The sequence below is a fragment of the Mustela nivalis genome, assembly GCF_964662115.1.
Source record: "Mustela nivalis genome assembly, contig: HAP1_SCAFFOLD_888, whole genome shotgun sequence".
Classification (NCBI taxonomy): Eukaryota; Metazoa; Chordata; class Mammalia; order Carnivora; family Mustelidae; genus Mustela; species Mustela nivalis.
In genome coordinates this window covers 103,887-131,607 of record NW_028135776.1, presented here as the reverse complement: position 1 = coordinate 131,607, position 27,721 = coordinate 103,887, and the positions used below count along the sequence as shown (strand labels likewise).

Sequence of the window (27,721 nt, the reverse complement as noted above, 5' to 3'; positions counted from 1 at the left end):
TGGATCACTTAATATTGTTGCTTTAAAAAGAAGATCCTCATTTGTCTTAACTGTATTTTCTCCAAGTTTAGTCATATGTTTTTGTGAAAGATAATCTGTTTCTTGTACATGACTGACAATACCAGACGTTTGTATTTAGTTCTGATAGAATATTGGATATTTGTTTTACATCTAGTTTTAATCAGGTTATTTATTTTGAAGTAATTCTCTAATATATTTTTATTTTTAGAACTTTTTGACAACTACATGCAGCAAGATGCCCATGGATTCTTAAATTACCTGCTAAATACAATTGCTGATATTTTACAAGAAGAGAGAAAGCAGGAGAAACAAAATGGCCGTTTACCTAACGGTAATATTGACAATGAGAACAACAACAGCACACCAGACCCAACGTGTGTTCGCGAGATTTTTCAGGGAACACTGACAAATGAAACCAGATGTCTTACTTGTGAAACTGTAAGTATGTCATCAAATTTTGTATAGAGCAGATTTAATTCATTTTTATTAATACTTCCTAGAGATGGAGTGTGAGAGATGAACATGAAGGTGGTAATTTCTTAGGTGTAGCATAAATGAATTATCGAAGCTGTACTTGCTCTCGTACTCTGTATGCTCTGTAGTAATGCTGCTTATAAACAGTGAGTACCTGAGCTAACCAAAAAATTCTTACTGCGGTTTGGACCGTAGTTCACCCTTGAACAACAGGGGCTTGAACTGCATGGGTCCACTTATTTGTAGATTTTATTTATTTATTTATTTTGTATACGTATAGTACTGTAAATGTGAGGTTTTTAAAAATAATTTTCTTAACGACACTTTTTGTAGCTAACTTTATTATAAATACATACTATGATACATACACAAAGTGTGTGTTAATCAAGTTTTATGTTATCAATAAGGCTTCTGGTCAACCGAAGGCTCTTATAGTTAGCTTTTTGGAGACTCAGATGATTTTCCACAGTGGCAGCGTGGGTAGGAGGTTTCGGTACCTGTCACTCCCCCTGCATTGCTCAGGGGTCAACTGTATTTGTTTTTATTTCTGTGTAAGAGGCCATAGAGTCATGTTCTGGAAATTGTTCATCTGTGTCTTACTTAAGTCCATAAGAAACTTACAGGTCAGGGAGGTACATTAATTTGCTTACCCTTTTCCTGCAGTTATGTTTATTATTGATTGTTGGAATAAAAACTAAAGCATACTGTGTACACTCAAGCCGGGGGAAGTACCCACTGCTGGATACTTCGTAAAGCGGAGCAGTAGGGATGAAGCCTGAAAATGGATTTTATGTGGGGTCAGATAGCCCAGTCTTTTCTTAGTATCATTACCTTCTTAAGACATTTACATTTTTAAAGAATTTGTCCTTTTTTAAAAAAAATCTAACATTTCTCATAATGAGTTTATCTGATGTTTCCTTCTAACTGAGACGCAGGTATGCATTCTTGGCTGGAGTGATTCAGTTAACGTGTCTTTCTCAGGGTCTCACATGTGGGCTCACAATATCCGTCTGCCTCTCGTTGGTAAAATTTTGATCTCTCATTCAAGGTGTTGTTCACTTTCTCTGGTTGATACTGTCTTGTTTTTATGCCTTGGTAAAGGCAGTCTGTGGGGAGACACAAATATCTTGTTCACCAGAATCTCCCGCAACATTTAGCATCCACTCAGGTCCAGTCCTACTATGATGGTTCTACGACTAGTCTGTAATAGCACAGAAGAGTAGCATCATCCATTGGAAAAGAGAATTCACAAGCAAGATAAATAAGACATGTTTTATGGATGTTTGGAAGAATAGCATGGTTACTTGTTTATCTAAATCAGATAAACATACCTAGTTTGTTGAGTGAGGCCAATAGGAAATTGTATTTTTTAATTAATGGACTTCAGAAAAATTGAATAGAAAGTACAGAAAGTTCCCAACTCTTTCTCTCCTTTCTTCCACTTTCCCCTATGATTCATGTCTGGTATTAATGAGATACATTTGTTGCAGTTGATGGACCGATAATGATACATTATTATTATTATTTTAAGATTTTATTTATTTATTGCACAGAGAGCACAAGTAGGGGAAGCAGCGGGCAGAGGGAGAGGGGGAAGCAGGCTTTCCGCTGAGCAAGGGGCCAGATGTGGGGCTCGATCCATTCTGGGATCGTGACCTGTGCCGAAGGCAGATGCTTAACCACTTAACTGACTGAGCCACCCAGGCGCCCCATGACACATTAACTAAAATCTGTAGTTCATATTTTGAGTTCAGTCTTGGTATTGCCTGTTCTGGGGTTCCATCTGTTTTGAGAAATGTATAATGACACGTGTCTGTCATTAAAGTATCATACAGAGTAGTTTCACCCTTTGTTTCACAAATTCATCCCTCCTTCCTCTCCAAATCCCTGGCAATCCCTGATCATTTTACTGCCTCCATAGTTTTGACTTTTCCAGAAAGTTGTATATTTGGAATCATAGAGAAGTAGCTTTGTAGCTCATTTCTTTTTTTCACTTAATTATATTTCATGATGTGGATATTCTGCAGTTTATCCATTCACTTATTCACTTATCCATTCACCTGCCTCCCAAGTTATGATGACTATTGCTTTGTCTGTCTGGGCCTTGTGCGTCTCCATATAAACCGTAGAATCACACAATATTTAAAAACTAGCATTGTCCACAGGATAGTGTGCTGTGATTTCAAAGGGGATTGCCCTGACTCTGTAGATGAAGTTGGGAAAAACTGCGTCTTCACAGTCTTGAGTCCAACTGTCCATTTACATGGACTGTACATTTATCTACATCTTCTTTGATTTAGAAAGAAATCATCTTGTAGTTTTCATGTTGATCTTGTACATATTTTATTTTGTTATGTTTGTATAGATGAGTGGGGTTTTTTGTTTGTTTTTGGCTCTAATGTAAGTAATATTGTAGTTTCTTTCTCTCTCTCTCTCTCTCTCAAAGCATATGGTGACTGTTTTGGTTCCACCATGAATTAAAAGATAGGGTCTTTAAATAGAACCATGACCTATACCGATTAATGATCTATTGACTGTTGATTATGCATTGATCTGTTTAACTATAATCAGGCATTTGGAAAATTATAGTTGTCAGTAGTATAATTTTAGTTAATGAAGGACACGGTAGTAATAAAGAAAATTCTTTTGTGGAAATACATTTTTATTGGTGACCCTCTCTCACATCAAGTGAAAGAGGTATAATTGAGTGTTTAAATATATTAACATGCTGTGAAGATGTTTTTGGGTTAGAGTAAGGATTATTGCTCACTGCTGCAGCCATTAGTTAATTGTAGTAAGAGTTTGGGCAATGTTTGATGGCAGGAATTGGTCTCAGTACTCATATTTATTCTATCTAACCAACTCCATTTGTTTTTTAACACAAGTTTTGTAGATCTTATAAAGAAGAATTTTATTAAGCTGAGCTCTAAGTAAATATATTGTCCAATTATTAGAGCAGTGGTTTGGTTGGAATAATAGGTACAATCAGAGAACTTGACAGATGCTTTTGATGTTTGATATGATGGAGTTTGGTCTGTGTTAGAAGATATGTATAACTCATCCTCTTCGATAAAACAGAAAATAGTTAAATTTGTTTAGCGTGTTGAGAAATGCAGTAATAGGTGAAGCTGGCAAAGTAGATTTGGGAGGGTTTGGGGATACTGTGATATAAGGTCTTTGAAGTTTATGTTACAGACTGAGGATGATGGGAGTGAGGATTAGATGGAGAAAGTGATATCACCCATTCTTGTTTTGCTCAAATATTTATTAATTTTACTTGTAATGGATGGATAGTGATCCTTCCACCCATTCCTCGCTAGCTAGGTCCTCCTGTGGTCTGCAATATGTATTTGCAGATAGTCTCATAAGAATTAAGGGTATGAATTGAGAATATTTCCTCAAAATCTCAATCGCCCTCTTGCAGTCTCAGTAAATGATCATTAGTACCATGCCTTTATCAAGTTCAGCTAGAGGAATGAAATTGAGAATTTCTCAGAATGAATATATTAGCATTTCTTCATTTAGTTTCGTACAACTGTTTGAGTACCAACTATGCCAGGTCGAAGATGGGTAGAGGTTGGCGGAAGATGAGTAAGACCTCAATTCTGATCTCAAGATGCTCACAGGTGAGCTTGCAGGCTTCCAACAGATAGGTAATTCCAGTACAGTATGTTGTAGTTCAAGTAAGCATGAGTCTGTGGGAGTTGGACAACAGTGGAGCTGACCTATCCAGGTGGGAGTGGGACGGAGTTGTGCAGATTCAGAGTGGGCTTCGGGGAGACAGAGTTCATATGGCAGATGTTAGTAACACAGTGATTAATGTCCCAGTTGGTAGAAGATTGGGTTTCTGTAATGGCACCCTCTTCTTGTGTTCTTCTGTTCTTTGATGCTTTCTTCTGGTCCCATTCTTTTTCTGCTATTAATCCTTCAAATGTGGGCTTCCTCCAGGCTTTTGTTTTGGGCTGCTTGTTGCTCTGCCTTGGGAGGGTCATGTTCCATTTTGTTATCGCCTGTGCTAATGACTCCCCACCCACATCTCTAGCCTATAGGGCTTTACTGAGTCTTCCACATCCTGGGTGTGACCTGACGTTAGAATGGGCGAGTCCAGCAACAACCAGACACTTTAAAGAGTTAAATACTGCCCCACTTGGTAGTTTCCCAGTACCAACAGAACTGTAAATCCAAACGTAGTAACTCAGATATATCCAGGTGATCCAGAACAATCGTTATGTCAAAGTTTGTATGCTATAATAAAGATCAAAATCTAAAATGAAGACCCCTGAGGCCGTGCCTGAGAACCACAAACCTCATTTTGAGAAACACCAGACTCTCTAATCTTTATTTCTCTTTAGCCTACACATAAGGCCCTGCTCAGTCTGGCTTTCGCCTGTCTGTCCCATACTATCCCTTGACATCCTACCCTTCTTCCTCCCAAAATGGGCTGATTCTTTTTCCTTAGGACCTCACGTTCCCTTTCCTCTGTGACGAGTCTTTCTTATTCTCTTTTTCACTGAATCTTTTGAGATCCAGGTCATTTCCCTCATGGTGTCCCTAGAATGTACGTACATGGTACCCATAGCTACTCCTGTTTGTGTAAGTACATAGTATGTACAGCCACGTAATCTGTCACAAGTTAATGATGCTGATCTTATAAAATTGATGCACTGTTGAAGCAGGAAGGCATTTACTGCACTGGGCTTATAGCCCTTGTGTGTGAGAGGTACAGTCAAGAGATCTCCTGTTGTGTGCTAACATTAGGCATAGAGTCTTTGAAGGGAAGAGCTAGGAAAATTGATTTCTGAAGTTCTGTCCTAATCCAATTCAAATGAATAAGTAATAACTTGAATTTTTTTTAAATCAGATGAGTTACCCATAATTCAAACAGTACTTTATGTTAGATTTTATTTTTGAAGAAGAAGAAGGATTAAAGGAGGTCATCGATGAAGACTATAATTTGGTTGTCAGTGAAGATTGTAATTTGGCATTTTAGGCAAAATTATTTCCTTGAATAATAAAACAGCACAGGTGTGATGCCCTTTGCCAAGTGTCCCCATTTAGTCTTAGCCCGTGTTTTCTTTAAGAATTAGTATATATGGGCAGTTTGTTTCTTGTTTCACCATAATACCAAGGTTTTGGAAAATGATGTGATTTCCCATCCTCATCATTGCTGGAAAGGGTATCAGTCACAGGTGGACTTTGCTGCTTAACCTGTACGTGTGTTGAGAGTCCTTTACTCAGTGTCCTTTTGGATAATCCAGATCCAGTAGATTTCTTTTGAACTCGTGGAAGATGAATTCTTCATGTACTTACTACTACTAATAGAAAGAATGCATTTAATTCTGTCACTTCAGAACAATGATTTACTGACAGTTAAAGAAATCAGAGGTAATTCCCTATTTTTACAGATAAGCAGCAAAGATGAAGATTTTTTAGACCTTTCTGTTGATGTGGAACAAAACACATCGATCACTCACTGCTTAAGGTAAATGGAGAGTTACTTATTTTGGAAGTTTAATGAATATCTTTGGTTTAGAGTACTTTTAAATGAATACACAGTTTTCTGGTATAGACTAAAGAAATTTATCTTGAATTTTACACAGGGGTTTCAGCAACACAGAAACTCTGTGCAGTGAGTACAAATATTACTGTGAAGAATGTCGCAGCAAACAGGAAGCACACAAACGGTAATGTAACGTTTTTAAAATTTGGTAGTAGTTCTCTGGCAGTGGGTCATGTAGATGGGCTTTCCGAGCTGAAAGTTATGCCTGAAAATCTACAGAATAAAAATGCCTAGTTTTATCATTAAGTAATTAAGACTCACTAAGTTATTCCTGGGTAAGCAACAGTCAGCTCTGCAACCTCCAGTGATTTTCTCCACTTAATGAAAGTTGTTTAAGAATCATCAACCAGTACAGTTAAAATACTTGACTTTGGAGCTTGCATGCTTTATGTAAACTTGGTCTTGGTGAGGAGAAAGAGTGGGGAAGATGCTTTTCCTCGCCTCTACTGTCGCTCCTGCTAGCCCCACCTAGGATCTTGTGCTCTCTCTCATTTGGTATTTGGTGTCGAGGAATGGAATCGCGTCATCACCATTCTTATTATTTTACTTTTTATTTTGGAACAATCTCAAGCTCAAAGAAAAGTTGTATGAACAGTACCAAGAATGCTTATTTACCCAAAACCACTCAAACGTAAGGTATGAACATGAACACGTGAGTGGCTGTTTCCCACCAAAGGGAAGTTTCCCTATTGCCATAGTCACCCCCCTGGGGCAAGTCACGCTGGCATGTTAACTGTTCTAGTGGAAGGTATTTTATTAGCTCGGATGTCCCAGTACTGTCCTTTCTGGAACAAAACGATCCAGTTCAGAAAGACATGTTATCTTAGTATTCATGTCTCTTTTGTCTTTTTACATTTGAAACAGTCTTTTCTTGGCTTTAAAAATCTCGACGCTTTTGAAAATTATAGATTATTTTATAGATTGTCCCTCTTTGGGTTCATCTCAACGATTGCCCCTCTTTGTGTTCTTATGATGAGGTTCAGGTTATGTATTCTGGTGGGCATCTCACAGAGGTGATGCTCTATTCTCATTGTATCCTCTTATCCATGATTCCAATTTGTCTCATGTGTGGGGTCCCTCAGACCACTCCTGAGACACACTGGAAGGACTCGCGAGACTCTGCATGTATGGTCAGGCCCAAAGCCAAGGCTTGTTACAGGGAAAGATGGCAAAGCATCTCCGCAGAGCAGAAAGCCAGGGGAGCTTCCAAGAGTTCATTGCCATGGAGTCCCGCAAGACACCTAACCTCCTTCAGTACTGAGTAGGATATGGGGGAGGTGTCGTCTCCCCCGGAGGCTCATTACAGACCTAGTGTCCAAGGTTTTAAACTGAGGGTCAGACATGTAGGTACCCCTCTGTCTTCCAGAATTCTAGACCCTCTGAATGAAAGGAGGTGTTGAGTGTAAACCATATTGTTTGTCCAGACAATTTAGGCCTGTTGAGACACTCCTATCATTTAGGGAATGGTGGGAACACTCCTCAAATCCAAATTCTCGTATGTTAACCAAGGACTGTCCTTGCCAGCAGGCCTTTCCAGAAAGGATAGTCTGAGGCCTGCGAGGTTAACACTTTCCTGCCCATCCTGTTACTGGTGCTGTTCTGTTTGAGCACTTGACCGTGGTGATGTCTCCCAGAGGTCTTCACTGTTAAGCAATGGTTTTGTGCATTTATATAATTCATAAGTATTTTGTGTGGAGGTATTTTGAGGTTGTAAATATGCCCATTCCTCATCAGACTTCTAATTTTTTTCATTTTCTAAATCTCAGCATGGACTCAAGGATTTTTTTTTTTTTTTAATTCAGTGCTTTATGCTCCATTACCATTCGGCCAGTGGGGGCCCCTTCAAGCTATCACCCATGTCTTTTTGGCATGTCCCATATTCTTGAGTGACCCTTCACTTTGTAGCGTAACAAGATGTTCTGTGCTCGTCTTGTACTCTCCTTGCCCCAACTCTGGTATCAGCCATTTATCCCAGGAGGCCTGCTTTCTTACAGGAGGAGGATGATGTTTAGGAAGCAGGACTTTGGTATATAGGTATGCTCACTGATACCAGGATGTCTGTGTTCCTGAGCCCCCTAGTGAAAAGAGCTGGACGGTGTGTGTGTATGTATGTATGTACTCCACACATGCTTACGTCTACCTGTCTATATTATCATGGATCTGTCTATATTGAGAAACCATGAAGTCACAATTATATCCACAGTTTCAGCCGACACCATAGGGTTCATTCTAGTTTTGTCCTTTATAATATTCATAATTTCCTTCTGACAGTACAAATTGGTTCCCAGTATCCTTCTGTATTTACTTACTTGGTTAGTGACCCTGTCCATAACTGATCTTACCCCTCAACCGCTATGCGTGCACACAACTCCATATTGCACAGACATGCTTTCTGCTCTGCTCAGTCTTCTCCTCTCCCCTGCCTGCCCAGATGTCTACCCTGGAGGGCCCTACCTACCTAAATGGTTACACTGAAACATTCATGAAAGGAAGAAGAACTTAGATTTTTAAATGACTGTATTTTGATCTGTATTTTGACACATGTATCTATTAGGAAGGGAGAGGTTTTAGGTGATGGGCCCAAGTAATCAAAACAGAGTACTCATTGTCCCCTTCTATTAGTGAAGACGATTAGAGTACCTCCCCTAAGTTTGGTTATGTCATGGGGGTTGATAAATTAGATTAACCCTGAAAATGTTGTAGAAGGTGCCTAAGACTATTGGTTGAGGACTAAGTGTAGCTCAGAGGAGTGCCGTGATAAACTTCTTTGGTTCCATGGAGGTAAGTGCATCTGTGAGCATGAGCTGATCTTCATCCAGAATCACAAATAGCCAGACATGAGTAATTAGAAATTGTCCAGCAACTCCAGCTGCTTGTTTTGAAGACATCCATGTGAATTTAATATAGTATTTAATGGTAGATCTTTTATTAATATGTGTGGGAAATACATATACTCTGTCAAGAAATTAGAAAACACAGATTAAGTATAAATCAGTTAACAATCGTTATTTATAGAAGCATTGTTAACATTTTTGTGCATATCCTAGATTTTTAAAGAGTGTATGTGTGTACACATGTAATTCTTGAAATGGATTTGAATTCTATGTAGAGTTTTATAATTTTTTCCCTTAATAAATTACAGACGTGTCAGTGAAAGTATACTTTTACATCATTCTTCAGAGGTGCTGCATAGTACTTTTTATATGGGCATGCCATAATCTACTGAGTTTCTCAATCTAATAGTTTAGATTGTTCCCTTTTTTCACTGCTATAAGGCTTTGATAAACATATTTTGTATGTATACCTCTACCCATACACACATTTTCACACAGGTTTTAGGCTGTTTCTATAGGATAAATTGTGTGTGGGTTTATGGAAAGATAGCAGTACAGAAATCATTTTCTACTAGGATCTAGTGTCAGCCCTTCTGATAACTTGCATTGTGATATTGGGCAAGTCATTTAAACTTTTGGGTCTCACTTGATTAGTTGCTCTCTAAGATCCCTACCAACTATAGAAGTCTATAGTTTCTAGTCTCAGAATAAAAGAATAAGATAGTGGATATACAGATCATCATTCTAATTAAACAAAAATCATTTTGACATTAAAATGTTTCAGTCTGGGGGTGCTGGGTGGCTAAGTTGGCTAGGCACCTGACTCTTGATTTCAGCTCAGGTCTTGATATCAGGGTTATGAGACCGAGCCCCCCCCCCCCCCCCCGTGGAGTCTGCTTGGGATTCCTCTCTCCCTCTCCTCCTATCCCCCTTCCTGCTTGCAAACATTCTCACTTTCAAGTAAATAAATAAATAAATAAGCAATGATTTCAGTATGTTTGGAGGACAAAAACCACATGATCACCTCAGTGGATAAAGAAAAGGTATTTGATAGAATTCAACACCTGTCTATGATAAAAAAAAAAAAAAAAAAACAACCACTCAACAGACTAGGGATAGAAAGAACATACCTCAACAGAATGAAGGCCCTCTGTGACAAGCCCACAGCTACCATACTCAGCAGTGAAAAACTGAAGAGCTTGTCCTCTTGGATCCAGAACAAGACAAGGATGTCTACTCTTGCCTCTTTAATTCAACATAGTGTTGGAAGTCCTAGAGCAGTTAGGTAAGAAAAAGAAAAGAAAAGAAAGACAGCCAGATGGGAAAAGAAGTTAAATTATCTCTGTTCACAGATAATATGATCTTGTACGCAGAAAACCCTAAAGATTAAACAACAACAACAAAAAGCCTTGTTAGAACTAGTAAGTATTCAGCAGAGGTACAGATACAAAATCAGCACGTGGAAGTCCATTGCATTTCTGTACCTTGACTTGAACAGTTAGTGTATAATCTGAACAATCTGAAAAGATTGTTGAACGATCTGAACAATCTGAAAAGAAAATTAGCAAAATAATCCCATTTACAGTAGTATCAAAAAAGAATAAAATATTTAGAAATTGACTTAACAAAGGAGGCCAAGGACTTATGCACTAAAAAAAATAGAAGATATTGCTGAAAGAAATTAAAGAAGGTAAAAAAATCAATGAAAAGATACTCTGTGTTTATGAATTGCAAGACTTAACGTTAAAAGGGTCATAGTACCCAAAGCAGTCTGCACATTCAATTTAATGCCTACCAAAGTCTCAATTGAGTTTTCTGATGACATAGGGAAAAAAAATCCAAAATTTCATATGGGAAATCTTAAAGGACTCTTAAAGCCAAACAATCTCAAAAGAAAAAGCTGGAGACCTTATAGTTTTTAACTTCAAAACATATTATAGAGCTACAGTAATCGAAGCAGTGTGGTAGTAGCAATAAAGACAGACATGTAGGCCAATGGTATAGAATAGAGAGCCCAGCAGTAAATCCTCATTTATATAGTCAGATGATCTCCAAGAGTGCCAGTGCTACAGATAGATAACGTACAGCTTCAACACATATTTTGGGAACACTGGATATCCACATGCAAAAGAATGAAGTTGGACCCTTATACCATATACAGAACTCAATTCAACATGGATTAAAGAACTAAACGTAAGGCCACAACTATAAAACTCCTTAAAAAAGAAACACATGGGAAAATCTTCATGACATTGATTTTGGTAATCGTTTCTTAAGTAGGACACTGAAAGCATAAGCAACAAAGGCAAAAATAAGCTGGACCATAACAAACTCAAAAACTTCTGCATAACAAAAGAAACAATAAATGGAGTGAAAAGGCATGAATGGGAGAAAATACTTGAAAACCAGTATGTGATAAGAGGTTAATATCCAGAATACATGAAGATCTCCTATAGCTCAACAACATAAACCAGGGACTCAATTTAAAAATGAACAAGGACATAGGGTGGCTCAGTGGGTTAAAGCCTCTGCTTTGGGCTCTGGTCATGATCCCAGAGGCCTGGGATCAAGCCCCACGTCTGGCTCTCTGCTCAGCGGGGAGCCTGCTTCCCCACCCCTTTCTGCCTGCCTCTCTGCCTACTTGTGATTTCTGTCAAATAAATAAATAAAATCTTTAAAAAAAATGGACAAGGAACGTGAATGTTTTCCAAAGAAGATAAAAAATGGCCAACAAGCTAATCAGAAGACACTTAATGTCACAGATCATCAGGGAACTGCAAATCAGAACCACAGTGAGGTATCCCCTCACACTTGTTAGAAAAGTCACATCGCAAAAAGAAAACAAGTGTTGGTAATGGGGAGAAATTGAAACCTTGTATACTGTTGGTAGGAAGGTTAAGTGGTGCAGCTGCTTTGGAAAACAGTATGGAGGCTCCTCAGAATACTAAAAACAGAATTACCACATGACCCAGCATTCTTGCTTCTAGATACACACCCAAAAGAATTTGAAAACAGTGTATCAAAGAGATTATATGTACTCCTTTGTTTATTGCTGCAGTGTTCACATTAACAAAGAGGTGGAAACAACTTAAATGTCCATCAACAGATGAATGGATAAAGAACATGTGGGATGGACATCTAGTGGATATTATTCTGCCTTAAAGCAGAAGGACATTTGGTTATACCACCAGGTGGATGGATCTTGAGTGTATTATGCTAAGTGAAATAAGCTAATCACAAAAGCCAAAAAGAAACATTGTAATCACAAAAAGACAATTTCTGGATGACTCCAGTTATATGAAGACTAAGTAGTCACATTCTTAGCAACAAGTAAAATGCTGGTTGCCAGGGTCTTGGGGGAGGGGCAAAGGAGAGTTGTTCAGTGGGTGTAGAGTTTCCGTGTGCAAGATGAGAAAGTTCTAGAGATCTGTTGCACAACAATGGTCCTAACTGGAAACACTGCTATACTATACATTTAGAAAGGGTTAAGGTGCAGTTTATGTTACGTGTTTCTTAACCACAGAAGAAAAAAGCATGTGGTTTGGCCTTCATTCAGATTATATATGTTCCTATATACAGACAATGTGTTCCTCAAAACTCGAGGTTTCAGTATTGGAATCCTCAAGAATGAATTTGGGAGATGTTACCTTAAAAGAAGTATTCCATGATCAAATGAGTTCGCTCTATAATAAAATTTCCTCTTCATTATTTATTCATGCTTCATATTACAGACTCTGAGAAGACTCACAGAATGGGAGAAATTTATCTTTTTATCTATCTTTATGCAGAATTTATCTGTGCAGGGACTCCTTTTACATGGCCCACCTGTTGGACTGTATAGGGCTGTATACCTGGGCTTGGCAGATGTAGGTGAACAGCCAGAAGCTGATGCCCAGTGGGAGGATAAAGCCCCTGAGGAAAAGCAAAGTGCTTTCCCTCAGGGAACTGGAATGTGAGGATTAGGATTCCGATGGCTTTGCTTTCCAAGGTGTTTTCCTGTCCTCTGGGCGTGGGGGTGGTGGGGGATGTTTTTTGAAGCTGCTCTGCTGTCACTCTACTCTGCCTCAGAGCAGGGTTCAGTGAGTGGCTGCACCGGGGGCTGAGCCCGCCTGACTTGTTCTCTGCTAGGCGTCCTTCCTCTCTTCACTCTTCACTTCCAGGCCTGGGGCCGGCCGTGTGAGGCATCGGGGAAGACCCGTGCGGTGCCCAGGTCAGCAGCATCGAGGTGTCATGGCCTCTGTCTCCCATCTACTCTGGTCTAGTCGTTGAGGTCCTTCCTGTTTCTGAGGGCAAGTTCTTCCATTTTGCTCCATTTTCACAACCAGCTCCGTATCCGATTCTTCCATGTGCAGGTCCTAGTCACGGCTAGTGTCATGTTGGCAGCCTTGTCGTGACCACATGCCCTGTCACTCCTGGCATGTAGCCTGCTGTAACAGGATACCATAGACTGGGTGTGTGACAAGCGCCAGGGGCGTCCTTAGAGTTCTGGGCGCTAGCAGTCCCAAATCAAGGCGCCAGCATGCCCTGTGCCCATGAGGGCTCTCTTCCTGCTTCCTCGAAGGTGCCTTCTCACACCGCGTCCTCACGAGCTGGAGGGATGCTGGCAGACTGTCTCGGGTCTCTGTTACAAGGATACCAGTTCCATTCCTTAGGGCTCCAACCTCATGACCTAAGCATCTCCCGAGGCCCCGCCTCCTAGTACCATCATGTTAGGTTTTGAACATGGGACCTTCCTGGGACTTTGGGGGGCTGCCTTTCCTCTCAGTGCTGACAACTCAGTCATATGGTGTCTTCATCACCTTTGGTCTAGCCTCTGTTCCCCTCTCACTCCTTAGCCTGCCTACCCCAGGTAGGCTTCTGGATGGGATAGTATATGAGAATAATGGGATTTCATGTGTGTACAACTACGGAACTCTTCTGTGTGGTCATAACTTCTCTGCTGGGGCACCTGGGTGGCTCAGGCAGGTAAGTGTTTGCCTTTGGCTCAGGTCATTATCCCAGGGTCCTGTGACCCCCACCCCCTGCTCGGCATGGAGCCTGCTTTTTCTTCTCCCTTTGCTGCTCCCCTCCCTCGTTCTCTCTCTCTCTTTCTCTGCCAAATAAATACAAATCTTCAAAAAAAAAAATAAGAAGGACTAATCTGCCAACAGAATTTTATTAATTTATTAGGTGCTTGTGTTAGGATATTAAATTTCGCTCTGGCAGAGTTTGCCTAATAGTGCCCTTTGGCCCACATTCACCGTACAGCCCTCTTTGCTGGGCTCACAGGGCTTATACAGATGGGAAGATATACTTTAAAAGAGTGGATTCTGGCTTTTCTTGACCAGGGGGGAAGGGTGAAAAATCAAAACAGCAGACAGCTTTGGAACCTGGCACCTGCGTTCCTGGGGCCGTCTGTTGCCTCCGTGGAGTAGCTGGTATTCAGGTCCGGGAATGGTGGCAGACAGTGCCCGTTCTTCAGCGCCCCCACTCCTGTAGGATGCTCTCACTCTGGCTCCTCTCCAAGGGACTCTCCTTGGTCTGCTGCTGAAAGAAGCTTCCGAGAGTTTCTTTACCCCAGTGGCTTTTGACCAGTGGATGGAGATGAGACTGGAAAACCCAGTTACCTTGCTGCCTGTGCAGAGTAGAGAATTCAGAGCTCAGAGCTGAAGCTGCCCTCTGTGCCACCTTTCCAGAGACTGAATCCTTAGCTGGCTTCTTCCCTTTCCTTCTTGGCTCCCTCCATCTAATTAGCCAGAAGCTAATTAGAATAGGAAGGATGTGATTGCTGCCTCTTCTTACAGTGCTTTGATTTGTGACCTGGTGTGTAACGTCGGCAGTGCATTTTTGCCAAGAAAATAAGTCTGCCCTTCCCTGGTTTTCTAGAAAAATATTTGGATTAGGTTGGAAGAGGACATGCTTGTTTTTAAAAAATCACATTGCTGATAAGCATACGTTTTCTGCCAAGATGTAAAATTTCTGTAAAATTTAAGTGGGGTCAAGGTTTCTTTTCTTCAGGAGGAGAAGGATGCTATCTATTATCTTAAGATGCCCCTTACGTATTTATTATTATTATTTGCTAATTTAGGAATATAAAGAAGTCTTTCCATTTTTACAGTTATTGGTCTTTAGAAAGAACACGAGGAAAAAACATCATTGCATTTAGAACTATTGTATCATCCCCGACTGAGGTTTATATGTTGCTGGGTTCAGTTCGATAATGTTCTCTTGATTTTCATATCTTTGAAATATCATGAGGGGTATCATTAGTCTGTAATTTTCTTAAACCTCTGTCAGGTTTTGGTGTCAGGTTCATGCTGGTCTCAAAAATGAGTTGGTGATATGAACATTGGAGTACAGATGGCCCTTTTTTTTCACGACATCTGTATCTTTGGGGTAAATACCAAGTAGTGCAATTGCAGGGTCATAGGGAAGCTCTATTTTTAATTTCTTTCTTTTGAGTGTGTGTGTGATGGAACTGTTCTTTATTTTATTAATTTTTAAATTAATTTTTAATTTTTTTACAAGCATATAATATATTTTTATCCCCGGGGGTACAGATCTGTGAATTGCCAGGTTTACACATTTCACAGCACTCACCATAGCACATACCCTCCCCAATGTCCATAACTCTACCACATAGTCACCAAACTGTAGAAAGGACCAAGATGCCCTTCAACAGATGAATTGATAAAAAAGATGTGGTCCATGTACACTATGGAGTATTACACCTCCATCAGAAAAGATGAATACCCAACTTTTGTATCAACATGGACAGAACTGGAAGAGATGATGCTGAGTGAAATAAGTCAAGCAGAGAGAGTCAAGTGTCATATGGTTGCACTTACTTGTGAGCATAAGGAATAACATGGAGAAGATGGGAGATGGGGAGAAGTGAGTGGGGGGAAATCGGAGTGTGGGGAGACAAACCATGAGAGACTGTGGATTCTGAGAAAGAAACTGAGGGTTTTGGAGGCAAGGAGGATGGGGGGTTGGGTGAGCCTGGTGGTGGGTATTATGGAGGGCACGTACTGCATGGAGCACTGGGTGTGATTCATAAGCAATGAATGCTGGAACACTGAAAAGAAATAAAATAAAAATGAGTTGGTGATGGTTCCCTTTTGCATAAAGGGGCTTGTGTAAGGTGGGTGTAGGCACAGGCATATCTCACTTTATTGTGCTTCACAGATACTGCATTTTTTTTTTTAACAAGTTGAAGTTTTATGGCATCCCTGGGTCAAGCAAGTCTAGTAATGCCCTTTTTCTGATGGTATTTGCTGACTTCACATCTCTATGTCATATTTTGGTCATCCCCACGGTATTTCTGACTTTTTCATTATTATTACATTTGTTACAGTGATCTGTGATCAGTGATCTTTGATGTCACTCTTGTAATTGTCGGGGTTACCATAGACCATGCCGTATAAGATGATGAGCTTACCTGATACATGTGTGTGTCCTGACTGCTCTGTCCACTGGCCATTCCCCCACCTCTTCTCCTTTCCTCTGGCCCTTCTGTTCCCTGAGACACAACGAAATTGAAATGAGGCCAGTTAGTAGCCCTACAGTGGCCTCTAAGTGCTCAAGTGAAAGGAAAACTCACATGTCTCTCACTTTGAATCAAAAGCTAGAAATGGTTAAGATTAGGGAGGAAGGCATGTTGAAAGCCAGCATAGACTAAAAGCTAGGTTATTTGTGCCAAACATCAGCCAAGTCGGGAGTGCAAAGGAAACAATCTTGAAGGACATTAAAAGTGCTACTCCTGTGAGCATATGAATGATAAGAAAGTGAAAAAAGTTCTGTTGCTGATATGGAGAAAGTTCAAGTGGTCTGGAGAGAAGAGCAACCCAGCCCCAGCATTCCTTTAAGCCAAAGCCTGACCCCGAGCAAGGCCTTAGGTCTCTGTGATTCTGGGAGGGCTGAGAGAGGTGAGGAAGCTGCAGAGAGAAGTCTGAAGCTGCAGACTTCTGAGGTTGAAGGAAAGAACCAGCTCCGTAACAGAAAGTACAAGGTGAAGAAGCAAGGGCCGGGGGAGAAGCTGCAGCGAGTTCTCCAGAAGGTCCAGCTACAACAGCGATGAAAGCGGCTACACACCACAGCAGGTTTCCAGTGTAGACAAGACAGCCTTCTACTGGAAGAAGATGCCGTCAAAGACTTTCAGAGCTAGAGAGGAGAAGTCAGTGCCTGGCTCCACAGCTTCAGAGGACAGGCAGACTCTCACGTTAGGAGGTAATGCAGCTGGTGACTTCAGCTGAAGCCGGGGCTCACTGACCATTCCGAAAATTCTAGGGCCCTTCAGAATTACTCTAAACCTACTCTGCCCGTGCACTAGAAATGGAACAATGAAGCCTGGGTGACAGCACGTCTGTTTCCAACATTACTGAATATTTGAAGCCCACTGTTTAAGACCTGCTTCTCAGAAAAAAAATTCTTTGAAATACTGCTGCTCACTCACTGATACTGCGCCTGGTCTCCCAAGAGCTCTGATGGAGATGTGCAATGAGATGAGTGTTTTCATGGCTGTTGACACGGCATCCGTTCCATAGCCTACGGATCAAGGAGTCATCTTGACTTTCCAGTCTTATTCTTTAAGAAATATATTTCATAAGGCTCTAGCTGTCTAGAAAGTGATTCCTCTGATGGATCCAGACAAAGTCAACTGAATGCTTCCTGGAATGGGATACTATTAAGAACAATCAGAAGAGGTCAAAATATCCACATTTGTTTGGCGTTTGGAAGAAGTTAGTTCCCACCGTCCCTGAGGACTTGGAGGGGTTCAGGCCGTCCACGGAGACACAGAGGTGGTGGAAACAGCAAGAGAACTGGGGTTAGAAGTGGGGAGGGAAGATGGGCCCGCACGGCTGCCGTCTCATGATCAGACTTGGACGGATGAGGAGCTGCTTCTCGTGGATGAGCCAGGAAAGTGGATTCTTGAGCTGGAATCTGCTCCTGGGAGAGATGCCGTGAAGACTGTTGCAGTGACCACAAAGGATTTAGAATCTAACATCAACTTAGCTGAGAAAGCAGCAGCAGCTTTAAGTGGACTGACTCTAATTCTGAAAGAAATTCTGTGGGTGAAACACTTGAACAGCCTCCTGTGCTACAAACAAATCCTCTATGAAAGGAAGAGCCAGTCGATGTGGCAGACTTTCTTGTCTTCCTTTAAGAAATTGCCACAGCCCCCACCAGCCTGCAGTGGCACCGCCCTCATCAGTCAGCCACCATCAGCAGGGAGCCAGGACTCTCATCCCCAACAGAGAGATTATGACTTGTTAAAGTTTTAGATGATGGTTTGCCTTTTTTAGCAATGAAGTATTTCTTAATTAACGTATCTGCATTGTTTTTCTAGACATAATGCTGTTGCTCATTTAATAGTAATGGTATGGTGTAAATCTAACTTTAATATGCACTGGGAAACCAAAAATTTCATTTCACTGGCTGTATTGCAATATTTACTTACCTGTGGTTGTCTGAAACTTAACTCACAGTATCTCTGTGATACGCCTGTCTCCTGGATTTTTCCAGTTTTTCACAATACAAGATAACTCTAGAAATTTTTTTTGAGAAGTCTTGTATTTGAGAATATTTATTTCCCTTCTAGAAGTGGGATTACTGAGGCAAAGGCCATAAAGACTCTTACACCGCTGGATTTCTTTCCAGGAATGATTATCTGTTTATGTTTATTCTTACTAATCTTTTTCAAAGGTCAGGGTAGAATAGTAAATGTTTCTGGAATAATAAGCTGCCCACCACATTTAAGATTTGTAGGATGCAGATTTTCTATAATGCTACAAAATGATTCTTGTTTTCATTTCATTAGAGACACTGGCTTAGTAAATTTCATTTTTTAATTATAAAAAGCATTTTGCTTCATTGAACACAAACAAAATTCAGTTCCGCTACATTTGTCAACTATCTGTTGTGTGCCAGGCGTGTTGTTCAGTAGAGAAATAAAATGGGGGAAAAAAGGGTTTCTACCTGTCAAGATTTCAGATCCTAGAAGAGAAAAACCCACAGTCATTAAATATTTTGTGGTGTAATAAACCGTATTCGCCCACTGTGACTCCACGAAGTGCCGATGGGGGATTGAAGGGAGGAGGTACTGATGCCAGGGGTTACAATGTGAGTTGAGCCTTCAGAAGAATAAACTTCTGTTAGATGAAGTAGAAGTGCAGAGGTCATGCCAGGGAGAAATGGCACTGAAGGGCATACTAAAGATTGTCCAGAATGTGGAAGATGGCCAGTTGTTTTACAGTTAAAAACTTTTCTCCTAAATTTGCAGGTCATTTAACTCCCATCCTAGAATACATGTCGTCCTCATTCTTGATCTGGAGCTATTTACCTCTGGCAAACCCCTTTCACAGAATGGTCTTTAGTAATGCTTTTCTCACTGCGCCTGTCCTCCACCTGTTAGTGAGTTCTACTGACCGATGGAACACTCAGCTCTCGGTCTCCATGTACACCCAGAGGAGTCAGCAGCTGTGAGGAACTGCTTTTCCTCCACCCATCGTATCGGCCTCCTGTGCAGTCCGCCCGATCCTGGGGGCCTGTATTTCAGAATACAGATTTCTGAACAAAGGACTGAGGCCAGTCCATCTGTCTTGAAGCTGTATGGAGTACAAAGTCCTGTTACATTGTTTGGTGCTGGTGGGGGTGGGATCTTCACCAGACATTCGGGATGTTGCTTCACCGATGTAAAAATAGCGGGTAGGAATACGCAAAAGTGGTCAGTGCTGGGCTACTCACACTTTCCGTGACCTGTTTGTTAATGGAATCAGAAAGTTTGAGAGTTCTTTTAAAGATGTGTTCTGAATGCCTTTCCTGAAATTTTGTTTCCGTGTTTATTTGAATAGGATGAAAGTTAAAAAACTGCCCATGATTCTGGCTCTGCACCTGAAGAGGTTTAAATACATGGATCAGCTTCATCGATACACAAAACTGTCTTACCGGGTAGTGTTTCCTTTAGAACTTCGTCTGTTTAACACCTCTGGTGATGCGACCAATCCTGACAGAATGTACGACCTTGTCGCCGTGGTGGTTCACTGTGGAAGGTAAGCGCAGCCGTGGGCCGTGTGGGCCAGGATCTCTGTCCGTGGGGCAGGTGTGCAGGATGTTCTGTGCCTGCCATTTGTGGCTGGCGTGGCTTCGTACAGTACCCCCTGAATGTCCACGCTATCCTACGCAAAATGCAGTCCTATTAACAACCTGCCACGGTGTTACTGTTAAAGGGGGAATGCAAATCACTTAGCTGCTGCTACTGTGTTCTTAACAATAACGACACCCTTAGAGTACCTTTTCACATCCTAACAACTGTGCTGTAGCCTCTTCAGATTCAGGGACAGTTCTTAGGTTTCCCTCTGCTTGGATGATGCTGGGGTTCCTGGAATTGCTCTGCTCACAAGACCGTGAGCTCTGAGATTCCTGGTCACAGCTGGGCTCCCTCCCCGACTCCTTATTCCTCTTCTCTCACTGCAATCCCCCTGCCGCCTTCCCCTCCTGGCCTCCTCAGACCTCTCTGAAAGCCGTGCTGGGTGCCCTTCTCATCCAGCCCTGCTCCATTTGGGGCCACGCCTCTGTGTTCACCCAGCTGCTGGATGTGTCCTGCCCGCAGTAACTCACTGCTCGGTACGGTGTGTGTTTATCAGTTTGGGGGGCCGTCTCCGGTAGCAGAACAGGCACTTCTTAAAACAGGAAGTGATCCTCCCATTAACAAAAGATTGAAAACATTTTCAAACCTTATTTTCTACTGACAAGATTTACTTGTAGTTACGTTTCATACAAGAGTGTAAAGGCTTTATGTTGCCGCATCCTTGCCGCGGTGATGCCTATTGCCAGCAGGCCTGTGCCTGCCCAGCTCCCGTGGTCCTGCTCCTGCGTGTCTGGCATCTCGCGGATTTCCGACAGGTACTTCTGGACTTCGTGCATGTGATCCTTTCATTCCGTCTCAGGGCCCAGCTCCACTGTAACCAACTTCCTCAGCCCTCCTCCCCCCAGCTGCCCCCTCCTGGGTGAGGCCTGTAGGTTGCACTACCCCTGCAACTCCGCTTTTATATCGTATGGGGCCCCGTACGGTGTTCTTGGAGAGGTCTCTCCTGTGCTCACGGTGTCCTCAGGCCAGGAGGCTGTGGGTGCCTTTCTGAGCCCCACAGCAACCAGCAGTTATTAGCCCATGGGATGTATTCATACCATACTGCACTGAGCATGTCTTGTGTTCAGGATGCACGTCCCTAAGCCACGGCTCTTGTAGGGTGAAGTTTACCAGCCTTTCTTCTCTTACTAGTTTCTGTAGTGAACATTTGTCTTTTGTCCTTCAGACTGCCTCTCTGCCACAGGAACAGGCTGCTACCCTTTTCAGTCTCACACCCAAGGGTCCTCAGCCCACCCGCCTCCTTTCCTGTCTGGCTCTGTTCCTCTGCCTTTCTGAGACTTTTTCTTTATGTTCACCACTTTAAAAATTAAAAAAAAAATTCTTATCATCTCACTATAAAACACAAGACTCTAGATGAATCCTATAGGAATGGGGAAGTTTTGTTCTTGTTTTTTGGTGGCTTTTTGTATTTTTTTTTTGTGTTTGTTTGTTTTGTTTTAGTTTTTTTCAGTATTAAAAGCCTTAAAAAAAAAAAAAGGTTCTGAGGTATTTTCTTCTGTGGAAAAAGAGCAGTACTGTTGTTTTGTCATTTTATCACCTGAGGTACTCGTTTCACCTAATAATCAGAGGAGCCTAGGCAAGGATACATGGGGGTTCTTATTCTATTATCTGATTATCTGATGTTGCTATTCACCATAAACAGCACTTTGTGTTGAAAATTATCTCAAATTCTATAATATAATAATTCTAATAGAATTAAAACTTAAAGAATTATATAGGAGCTTTTATAAGATTGAGTCTTACTTAATCTGCGAGAGGTTAAAATCCTTGCCATGTCCTTTATAAAGCAAAGGATTTTTTTGAAAAACAAAACAAAAAACAAAAACAAAAAAACCCACCTGCATTTTAATGCATTTCTAGATTTCTTTATTCCAGATTTGTTTAAAATGAGCTGCAGAGGCAATTCCAAGAATTATAATGACTAAGATCCAGGTACTTAAAAATAGCACTAATAATACTAGCAAAATGTCATTTGTTTTTAAAGAAGTTTCTGAGGGTCAAGCTTCATTTTAGAACTATAGATGTGATATGTGTTTTTTTAGGCATCACAAGGTATTTTTCCTCAAGAGAAAAATGATCGCCAAGGGAATAAAACTTAGAAAAAATTCTGCGTATGTTCTGTAGTTTAACTCAGGGGGCTCTGACCCTTGATCCTTTCTCTCTCCCAAATGCTAAAAAATATATTTAAATTTTTCAGAGAAGCAAATTTGAAAATTATTTTAAATATTACAATTAAAAAATTATTACAAAGACCACAACAATTTTAATAGCATAGATTTATGTAAATAGAATGCTCGTTATAGCTCTCAAAGTAGAGTAGTGATTATTTGATTATAAAATTGAAGGCCAGTTCACATCAGTGTAGCTTGATATTTTGGGGAGGAATAGATAAGGAGTATTTTCATCAGTTTCAGTTATTCTCCTTTATAGAACATGACGTCAAGGGCATAGAAGAGTGGTATTAATAAACATTGTATATAATTAACTTCTCTTTCTCTTTGTTTTAGTGGTCCCAATTGAGGACATTATATTGCAATAGTTAAGAGTCATGATTTTTGGTTATTGTTTGATGATGACATTGTAGAAGTAAATAGTTCCTGAATTTCTTATTTTTATTCAAAGTCGTGTGTGTATTTTACTCTTCAGTTTTTTTCTCCCAGCCTCTCATTCATATGACAGGTGATGAATATTGGATAATTGTTGAAGTTTTCAGATTGTAGTCAGATTCCTACTTCTTACTCCCCAACAGCCAACCCCAATGCTTGAATGGTCAGGTGACCTTCAAAATGCATAGAGTAAAACAAAGAAAAGCTTTCCACAAGAGAACTAGTTTTAAAAAGTCTTTCATTGTCTAAAAAAAATGATTGAGTTATAATACACCTACAGAAAGTATATGGATCTAAAGCAGCACTTGAATTTTTTTTTTTTAGATTTTATTTATTTATTTGACAGAGCTCACAAGTAGGCAGAGAGGCAGGCAGAGAGAGAAATTGGAGGAAGCAGGCTCCCCACCGAGCAGAGAGCCCAATGTAGGGCTCAATCCCAGGACCCCAGGATCATGACCTGAGCCGAAGGCAGAGGCTTTAACCCACTGAGCCGGCCAGGTGCCCCAGCACTTGAATTTTTTATGTGTGGGTTTGCATACACACGTATGTATGTGCACATGCACACTCTGTAACCACTCTCCAGACCAAGGGAGAGTACACTGGTAACACCCTCCGATAAGCCCCCTTATCCTTTTCCCGGTCAGTCTTCACAGTTTTCCCTCCCACTCCCCACCGTCCTCTGAACCCACTATTGATGACTGATCATTATGATTAGTTGTGCCTCTGTTTGACTATAAACGGACTCCTCCAGTGTGACTTCTTTTGTATCTAGCAGTTCACTCTTGCTGCCTATGGTAGTGGTTCTTTTTTATTGCTCCGTAATTTCTCATTGTAAGAATATAACAAGTTAGAGATTTGCCTTTTTATCCCTTCCTGACTATTCTCAATAAAACTGCCTCAATCACCCCTATCTAATGCTGGATATACGCACTCATTTTTCTTGGGTAATTGTTAGGTAGGACCATAAGAAATTGCCGTTTTCGTAGGTCACAAATGGTTGGGAATTGGTGGTTTCAAGTGGGTCAGGTAATTCTGTTCCCTAGGAATAGACTTGCTGGATCGAAGGCTAGTTGTGTGTTCAGCCTTACAAGACAATGCTAAACATTTCCTCAAGGTCTCCGTTCCATTCTGCCTTCCTGCCAGCTACGTGTGGGAGCCCTGTTTACTGCACTTTCTCACCAATACTGGGCATGATCAGTCTTTTTAACTTAAGCCATTCTTGTGCAGAGCTGTTTTATAAACATAAGCAGGAAAATGAGAGGCACGATTCTAAGAAATGTGCAAGACTTTACTGGACTGTAGAGCTCATTTCTGTACTAATATTTCCATTTTGCCTCACAGAAAATAGATGCACAAGCTATTGAAGAATTCTACGGGTTGACATCAGATATCTCAAAGAACTCAGAGTCTGGTTACATCCTTTTCTATCAGTCTCTGGACTGAGCGGGACCGTGATGAAGAGATACTTTCTGCCTCATTTCTTCTCTGGTTATTTTGGAAAGGATCAAGCACTGATTTTTCAAGACAAGAGAAATGCAGGAAGCTCAGGGGGCAGTAGCACACTTTGCACACAATAAAGCAAAGACTATGGATTAACACGCTCTTCCTATCATGGTAGTTGATTTATTTGCTCAGGTATCATGCTGTCTGTGCAGTTCCACACAACAAGGAAGTGAAATCAGAGATAGCAGCTCCTCTTGTAAAACAGCCTTCCAGTAACTGATATGCATTTCTCTTTATTAATTGCACCAGTAATGAGTTGAACTTCTTGGGGGTGCTGTAGAAAGACTAGGAATCTGTGCTAGGTTGTATTGATCATTTAAGGAGATCACACCGAACACACTGCGTAAATTTGCCCATGTTGAAGCCACACAGAAGGAATATTTGGTGTCTTTTCAAGTGTAAACCAGAACTGCATTTGGGCCCAACACTTGCGGTTGCCTTCCTGATGTCAGAACTCAGCTCACTAGAATCCAGTGTCAGGAAGGCAAATATGTTTTGCTTCTCTGAAGAAGCTTATAATAATATACAGTATATGTATATGTAGGGAACAATTGGTCAAAAGTGGCTTTTTGTTTTCCCAAGGGGAAAGACTGGCTTTGTAATTATCATTTTTTTTCTTATTTATTTTACTTAAAACTGGTAGAGACGTAAGTATTTTGTGAAGTGCCCATGATTCTGTCAGTAAAATTGAGCATATTTTTATTAGTTTTTGTCAGTTTTACTAGTCCTTTTGTTTGTTTCTATTTTGAAGGTGAATTTTAAACTCTATTTTAAAGTCCTAGGATACCTTAAGAAAAATTTGCAATGCGAGGAGATAAATACTCTTTTTCAGGAGGAACTGATATCTCTGGCTAATATTTGTCCTTTGTTAGAGTTTATAAATCAGTTGTTCAGCTTTAATCTCAGCACCATAAAAAACTGTCAGAATCTCCCTGTCATAGTTGGAAGGATGAAGGAACGTGTGGCCCCGTGGGGGCGCACCAGTCCTGAGCACTCTCAAGTTCTCGGACATTTCAGGATGAGGCCGTGCTTGGAAAATTGGTGTCGTAGCAGTTATGTTGTTTTCAAACGTCATTCTTTACCCGGGAAAGAAGTAATCTGTCAGAACCCCAGCAGCCCCCGAGGCTCGCTGCACACACCGACGAAGATGAAGTGTTTGTGGCGCAGGCCGGGCACACGCGGAGCAAGTCCTTTTCTCTTCCTCCCACCCCCTCCCGCCATCTTCACAAACCTTACTGGAAGAGTGTTCAGAGATTACACTTTGCCTTTGTTAAGACTTTGTTCTGTTGGGAGTTTGAAGAAGTAATATATGTCATGTCAAGTGCACGTGAACCATGGCGGTCGGCACTTTTCCACGCATCATTAAGCTGTCGGACGGTGGCCAAACGTAACATGCAGGAGATGATTGAATACAGAGTCCAACTCACAGCGATCAGGCCTTGGATGTTCTTCAAGTCCCTTTAGGAAGTAATTTTTTTTTACTTGCTGTAATTTTCTAAAATTCTTTGACTAATACTGTTGAATATGAAAAAAAAACTTTTTTGTCTGCTGCTATTTATTAACATTTATTATCTGTATCTTAGCTCAGGAAATGACTTCACCTACTCGTTCCATGAACTGATCTTTAACAGGGTCACTTGGCTAATCGGGCTGTTTCAACAGATGTGCTGGGAGAAAATGATGTATTTTGACAACTTGTTTTTTAAGATTATAGTTGCTAAAACCTGATGCTGGCTGGAGTGGGTTTGTACAAATTATGTAGCCTGCCCAATGACTACATTGCACAGAGAATCATGACTGAGAATGTGGGGAAGGTCACAGACGTGGAAGTGGATACATTTTTTTATTTTGAGGGTTAAACCAAATTGTCTTGGAAATCGAGGCTGTGTTTCTGCAGCATTGAGCGCAGAGAGACGTAAAGTGAGGCTGAGGCAGTCTTCACTTGAGTCAGGCCACAGCATGGATAAGAGAGATAGATGAAGTCATTTGCATAGAGGTACAGCATTGGAATACTACGCTGTGTTTGTTTCTACATTTTGCATTTTTAAAAAATACAGTAAAAGCAAGGTTAAATCTCCTATTAAAGCAAGTTCTAGCATTTTTATTGAGTTCTTTGGTAGTCACACACTGTTCACATCTACACCATGTTTAATAGTATGATTTGTCCGGGGAGGGACTGTGCGGTGATGGTTCTCAGTTTCCTTTTTACTCTTAGTACAGCTGCATCTACATAAAATGTTTTGAAGCTTATACTTTGAAAACAAAGGGTTAGGGTTGGGGGGGAAAATGCAGGTAGTTAGTAAGAAAAATGACCCATCTAGAAAGCATTGTGAGGTTGTATCTTGGTTGACTGTGATTGAAATGAGGGGTGGGGGTAGTAAAGGGTGGCTGACTGCTCTCTAACCATGTACATGTTTGTTGGGATGGCTGTCCCATATTTTTTGTATATTGAAATAAAAATTTCTATAAATTATCGTAACTGAAAGTAAATATTCTAAATTAAGTCTCACTGCTAAGTCCTATGGCTTCTGTCTTGGAAACTTCACCTTTAGAAGATTGCTTAAGACAGGAACCGTGAGACCAGGAAAAGGGAAAAAAAGGACGTGTAATATATGGGTCTTGTTGCCTCTAACCATCAGTATCGGGTTTTTTTCTTTTTGGTGATGGCAGTAGAAAGACCTCACTTTCATAACATACCACTCTTGATACTTTCTTTAAGGACACTTTTCATTAAAGATTCTCCCATGAGGTATTTAACTGGGAGCCGGGAGGCTAAGGCGCTCAGGTCCTGGCTCTTCAGTGAATTTAACTGTGTGACTTTGGGCAAGTCACTTAACCTCTCTGTGCTTCAGTCTCCCTATCTTGTAAAATGGGAGTAATACCTACCTCACAGGGTTGTTGTGGGGATTAATTAGATATAATGTCTGTAAAGCATCTAAAGTTCTTGAAGAAGGCGCTATATAAATACAAAAAAATATCTATTAAAGTTGGTTTATTTGTGCTTGTGGGCTTTTGAGTGTGTTTTTTTCTCTCTGCCTAAAATATCTTTGCGAATTAGAAGAGTTGACCCATGAACAACACGGAAGTTTGGGCTGTGTGGGTCTGCTTTGAAGTGGATTTTTTTTCGATAAATGTAGTACTATGAACATGGTTTCTCTTAGGATTTTTCTTAACATTTTCTCTTCTCTAGCTCTGTTGTCAGAACAAAGTATATAAAACATATACAAATGGTGTGTTAATGGCCTGCGGATGTTATCAGTAACAGGACAACAGTAGACTCATAATAGTTTTTGGAGAGTCAAAAGTTAGGCAGGGTTTCTTCGACTGCCTAGACACGGTGCCCCTTACCCCTGGGTGGTTCCAGTTCAACTGGATACACTAGGAGAACGGCCTTACTGCTTTTGCTGCGAACTTACTCCCTTTGTTACCCAAAGAGATTGTCCCAGAACAGCCTTCAGCACGTGTAAAACAGCACGCGCAGTCACGTGTGATCCTCACGCACCTCGCATCCATCTTTCCATAGTAGCACTGTCTTTCCCCAAATCCCAAGATTAAAAATGTAAATTTAGGATCATAGACTCTGAGAGGGGCCAAT

The 27,721-nt window shown here is 40.9% G+C and overlaps 2 protein-coding genes across 3 annotated transcripts in view; both read left to right on the top strand.

Annotated features, from left to right (window-relative positions):
- Window positions 1-27,721, top strand: part of LOC309857554 (ral guanine nucleotide dissociation stimulator-like) — a 265,178-nt gene that overhangs the window by 157,900 nt on the left and 79,557 nt on the right. The gene's annotated exons all lie outside the window — the stretch shown is intronic.
- LOC309857553 (ubiquitin carboxyl-terminal hydrolase 12-like) lies at window positions 247-22,603 on the top strand (the record flags this gene model as incomplete). The annotated part of the gene is made up of 5 exons (XM_082750276.1): window positions 247-459; window positions 5,901-5,977; window positions 6,096-6,179; window positions 19,722-19,919; window positions 22,525-22,603. 5 exons carry the CDS (start codon window positions 247-249, stop codon window positions 22,535-22,537), a joined length of 585 nt encoding a protein of 194 aa, XP_082606402.1. The 3' UTR covers window positions 22,538-22,603.